The sequence below is a fragment of the Sebastes fasciatus genome, chromosome 7 (genome assembly GCF_043250625.1).
Source record: "Sebastes fasciatus isolate fSebFas1 chromosome 7, fSebFas1.pri, whole genome shotgun sequence".
NCBI classification, from domain to species: Eukaryota; Metazoa; Chordata; class Actinopteri; order Perciformes; family Sebastidae; genus Sebastes; species Sebastes fasciatus.
The window spans coordinates 29,429,254-29,435,114 of record NC_133801.1 but is presented as its reverse complement, the minus strand read 5'-3'; the positions used below and the strand labels follow the sequence as shown (position 1 = coordinate 29,435,114).

At 40.8% G+C, this 5,861-nt stretch overlaps 1 protein-coding gene across 1 annotated transcript; it reads left to right on the top strand.

Annotated features, from left to right (window-relative positions):
• The first annotated feature begins 1,973 nt into the window (after nucleotides 1-1,973).
• LOC141770539 (uncharacterized) lies at nucleotides 1,974-5,313 on the top strand. Its single transcript, XM_074640162.1, has 2 exons — nucleotides 1,974-2,064; nucleotides 3,016-5,313. Exon 2 carries the CDS (start codon nucleotides 3,184-3,186, stop codon nucleotides 4,831-4,833), a length of 1,650 nt encoding a protein of 549 aa, XP_074496263.1. The 5' UTR covers nucleotides 1,974-2,064; nucleotides 3,016-3,183; the 3' UTR covers nucleotides 4,834-5,313.
• Nucleotides 5,314-5,861: the final 548 nt, after the last annotated feature.

Below are 5,861 nucleotides of genomic sequence, written 5' to 3'. Positions count from 1 at the left end.
GAATTTCATTTTTGCGTCGATTGGATGGCGAGCACTTGTGTTGTGTAAACTGCTCAGAAACCCCCTTATTGATCAATCTAGCTAGGAAAGCCATCCATCCTCTGAATGCTCTAGGTCTCTAGTTTGATCCATCCATCCTCTGAATGCTCTAGGTCTCTAGTTTGATCCATCCATCCTCTGAATGCTCTAGGTCTCTAGTTTGATCCATCCATCCTCTGAATGATCTAGGTCTCTAGTCTGATCCATCCATCCTCTGAATGCTCTGGGTCTTGTAATGGAAATTTGTCAATTTCCCTAGATGAGTCTTAATGAACGTTGAAATATTGATCTTCACAGATAAAATGTCTTTGTTGTATTTTATTCTTATAAGAATAGGCACTGGTTATACAGAGTCACACAGAGTCCACAGAAGAGTGCCTGCAGGAGCATATTACAATGTGATTATATAGAAATCTACAACAAGGAGTTTGGGGAAATGAGTTGTTTTACACAGATAAGGAGTTGTTTTCACACAGTGTCCCAGTAGTACGTCAACATTCAGTACTTTCCTACTACATGAGACATGCAGACAGAGTAGACTTAACTGTTCACTGATGCACAAAGAGACATCGCTACATACATAATAATTTTCCATTACAGTCTCTAGTTTGATCCATCCATCCTCTGAATGCTCTAGGTCTCTAGTTTGATCCATCCATCCTCTGAATGCTCTAGGTCTCTAGTTTGATCCATCCATCCTCTGAATGCTCTACGTCTCTAGTTTGATCCATCCATCCTCTGAATGCTCTACGTCTCTAGTTTGATCCATCCATCCTCTGAATGCTCTAGGTCTCTAGTTTGTGGCTGTAAAGTTTCATGAGGCTGTGATTATCCTAGAGGTCACCACAGGTCATTTTATACTGTGAGGTCAATTAAATGTCTCCTATGGGGACTAACATCATCACACATGAATACAGTTGGGCTCATTGGATCCACAAGAGTCTCAGCTTTACAGTGATACCCAATTTATGGAATTCAAGACTTTTTAGGGACGCCAGTATGCAGAAATATTCAGATACACCATTTTAGAATAGGAGACAATAACACATACTGCATGTGATTATCATAGAGTGGGCATGTCTGTAAAGGGGAGACTCGTGGGTACCAATAGAACCCATTTTCATTGACATATCTTGAGGTCAGAGGTCAAGGGACCCCTTTGAAAATGGACATGACAGTTTTTCCTCACTAAAATGTAGCCCAAATTTGGAGCGTTATTTAGCCTTCTCCCTAGCTTCACTCTAGCCCTAAAACTGTATCTGCTTGGGCCTCTGAAAGACAGTGAAGTCGGTCGGGGTCGCCCCCGGCGGACTCCCCCGTGGGTCTCTTAGGGTTAACATGCGATATTAATAAAGCATCTTATCATATCTTATCCAATTTGCTGCTCAGCTGCAGCACATTATGCAGCATGGAAACGCACCTGCAAATATCACTTTGATCCATCTGGAACAAACAACATTATTTCTGTCCATGTCCAAGACTTTTAACAAATATGAAAAACACTCTGACATTATTTTTTGACTGCCAAAGGTAAGATACTAAATGTGACTAAACATTGGACTTCAAAATAGAATAAGTGAAACTTTGTACTTGTTTTATTTTAGGAATTTGGAGACCAAGGGGTACACCCCAAGCAGCATCAGCTGGATCCTGAGCCGGGCAACTGGTACAACAGGTTTGTTGTAATTCATTTTCAGCAAATGTTTTCTTATAATATATATACAAAAAGTATAGTTATACTATTATAGTATAAAGATCACTAATGCATTGCATTGTGGGATATTTATGCTGCCGTGGTGTCAAGCATTTGCGTACTGTAATATTTCACTGGAAATAGTATAGAAATTCACGTACTATTGGTTTCATACTAAGGTTTTGGACTGTTTTAGCGTACTAAATATCATGTAAGTATGGAATTTCAGACACAACCTAAGTCTTTTCTTTACTCCTGCATGATTTCATCATTTGAGTCTTCTGATTGCCTCCGGCTGCTCATACTCGTGCTCACTTGGTTTCCTCTGGCAGGTAGGCAGGAACAACCATCAAACTGACTTTGGGGACCCTTTTCCATAGTTTTGTGTTATCACTTTTGCATTACGTTGTTGCGTTACGTTGTTGCGTTACGTTGTTGCGTTACGTTGTTGCGTTACGTTGTTGCGTTACTTTGTAGCATTACTTTGTGGCATTACTTTGTTGCATTACGTTGTTAGGGTAAGTTGTTAGGGTAAGTTGTTAGGGTACGTTGTTACGATACGTTTCTTCTAACCTTAACCAAGTGGATTTGTTACATAAACCGAACCAATCGTTTCACAATATTAACCATGTGCCATTGTGCGTTTCTGCAACCGTGATACGAGGCTAATATGAAACGTATTCATGAAACGTGCTTTTAGTTCAGAAACGTCAACATTCAACGTATCCATGGTTTGCCGAAACGTACAATGCCAACATTGTTTATAGACTAGCAAAATAACCTAAATCTATTGTAGTGCATACTGAAAGCCAATGTAGTGGTTTAACAACAGGTATAATGTGTTATTTTTGCCATATGTTTTTAAGGACAGTTTTAAAAGACAAGGAATCAAGATGAGCCCTAACTTTTCCTCTCTTTACTATGCAACAAAACTATCATTGCTGTTTTATCTTTGTTTAAGATTATAAAACAATATGACTCATCGACTGCTGGGTATCCTCAATAAATTGTATAACCATGGTGAATCGAAATGTTGGCTTATATTATGAAAAGATATTGTAGCTTCCCCGAAAGCATCATGACTGATCTGGACACGCCCGTCTCTCACGCTGACATTACTACTGGGATGGGATGTATCTTCAGAGTTTACACTTCAAAAATCAATGTTATTTCAAGAAGCCTGGCAATACATTCTGCTATTTTTCTGATGTTTCTGGGCACCACTCTGGTAAATTCCTTTAACTTTGGTGATCTTAGTGCTTTGTACATTTCATCTTTTGCAGATTTGGACCTGCAAGCACTTCACTTCAAGAGCAGAAGACATACACTTTTACTGCACAGACAAGTCTCAAATATTTTTTTCTGATTAGACCTAGCTACCTCTTCAGAGGGAAGGTCCTGGTATCATCTGATTGTATATTTAGTACTTCTAAAACAAAGTGCAGGCTTTGATGGATTTTTTTTCCCCCAGAAGCCACAAACGGCTGGCTGATGCTGTTAAAGCAAAAAGCACATTGATACAACCTGAGAAAGGGGAGCTCCCTGTTTATAAAGTTCCCCTGAAGGAAGAACCAATCAATATAGACGGGTGCAAACGTTTCAGTTTTGGAAAAGAGTCCAAACCTGGTAATCGCACCATAATGGTTCTCGGAGCGACTGGGGCTGGAAAGTCAACTCTCATCAACGGGATGATAAATTACATCCTAGGTATTGAATGGAAGGATTCATATCGGTTTAAGTTAGTTGATGAAGGTCAGGCGAAATCACAAGCTCACAGCCCGACTTCTGAAGTCACTGTGTACAAGATCAACCACCAGGATGGTTTTGAAATAGATCACTCACTGACCATTGTTGACACTCCAGGCTTTGGAGATACAAGAGGCATAGCAAGAGACAGAGAGATCACAGAACAGCTACGTAATCTCTTCTCTGCTGAGCACGGCATCAGTGACATTGACGCTGTGTGTTTCGTAGCTCAGGCTTCTTCAGTACGACTCACTCATACACAGAAATATGTGTTTGATTCGGTGCTGTCAATCTTTGGCAAAGATGTGGCGGAAAACATCCGGATTCTGGTGACATTTGCAGATGGCAAGCAACCACCAGTTCTAGAGGCAATCAATGCTGCAGATGTCCCATGTCCTAGAACAAAAAACGGGCTGCCAATTCACTTCAAATTCAACAATTCTGCGTTGTTGGCAGACAACAAATCATCTGCAGCAGACAACATGAGTGATGAAGATGAAGAAGGAGAATTTGATGAGATGTTTTGGAACATGGGGACAAAAAGCATGAAGCGGTTCTTTGTTGCTTTGAATGTCATAAAAACCCAAAGCTTGACAATGACAAAGGAGGTCCTCAGAGAAAGAAAGCAGCTTGAGTATACAGTTGAAAACTTGCAGGAGCAGGTTAAAGTTGGGTTAACCAAGCTTGAGGAGCTAAAACAGACAGCTGCGATACTAAAAGATCTTGAGGCAGAGATCACCAGAAATGAAAAATTTGAGATCGAACGCACTGTCACAGAGTGTTTTAGAGAAGATATTTCTGGTACTCGAACTTACATCACCAATTGTGAGCAGTGTCACTTCACCTGCCACAGGAATTGTCCCAATGCAAATGATGCAGATAAAAAACACTGCAGTGCAATGGGATCAGATGGATACTGTACTCAGTGTCCAGGCAAATGTTATTGGAATAGACATTTTAATCAGAATTTCAGATGGGAATATAGGAAAGTTACAAAAAAAGAAACACTGTATGACCTGAAACGAAATTACCTGAAAGCCTCAGGGACTAAGGTAACTGTTCAGGCGGTGGTTGTAGAACTGAAGGCTCAATACCAACGTCTGGAGGATGACGTGGTGAAACTGGTGGCGAGCTCTGGTAAGTGCTTAAACAGACTTAAAGAGATAGCACTGAAGCCGAATCCTCTCTCTACTCCAGAGTACATTGACATGATGATTGAGGGAGAGAAATGTGAGGCCAGGTCTTGCTGGAAGCAACGAGTTGACTACCTGATAGCCATGAGAGAAAAAGCAGAGATCATGGATAAAGTAGGCAGAGGAGAGAAACTCCTCCCTCGTCAAGAATCTCAAATCTAGGCCAACCAAAACCATGATGAGACCAAAACAGATTCCATCAAGACCAAGACGAGACCTATTCTGACATGTATATAAAAATAACTGTAAAGGATTGTGAGTGACACTGATCAAGGCCCAGACGGGACCAAGACTTTTTAATGGCTATAGCCAAGACGACAGTGTTACGACGACACAAGTTCACGCGACCTGAAGTTTATTTTTTTTCAGTGCTTAACTAGAAACTGTTGTAGTGGAACTGATTTGTTTTAGAACATAGAAAGTAAACCTTGAAAGAAATGCTGAATGAGAGATTGTATTGAGTTACAGAAGCCAGTGGAACAGAAGCTAAACAGGACATGAAGTCAGGACTTCGGCTCTTAATAGAGTGCTCCTGTGATGATGTATTTTTGTAGGCCAACCAGGAAGTTAGAATCGCCCTGGTTCTCTCGTCAAAACGCCAATGGAATTGTTCCGTTGGGTTTCGGATTATCGCAGAAAATTAACTCTGTTGCAAACAAACGTTTATGATACTCACACAGTTTGTTACGTAAAATAATCCTCACAAATGAACAGCACTTTATGATTTTTGAAGTGTGAATGCAATCGCCAGAAATAAAAAGGCAAAAGTGAGCATGGCTCACATACCCCCGCTCACTGCTTGACCCCTGCTAAAGTAAGGCCAAAGGTTTTGCCCTTTTCTAACCACCAAAAGGCACAAATACACCACACTGTCAACTATTATACCAAATTTGAAGTTCCTAAGTTAAATACATTTTGAGTTCTACTCCTGAAACGAAAGTGTGACACGCAAACGGACAGAAGGAAATGCGGAGCACCATATACCCCCGACTACGTTGTCGCGGGGGTATAAAACGCTAACGTGAGGCTATAAACAAACTACACCGCAGTCTCATCTGTGCAAGTATACACAACGAAGCTGTAAAGGCGGACGAGTCGGCATGATGACGTTTAGTAATCTCATTTAGCCACTTGTTAACAACCGCCTTTTCTAAGACACGTAAAAGCTTCAAAATTCACCAGTGGGATAT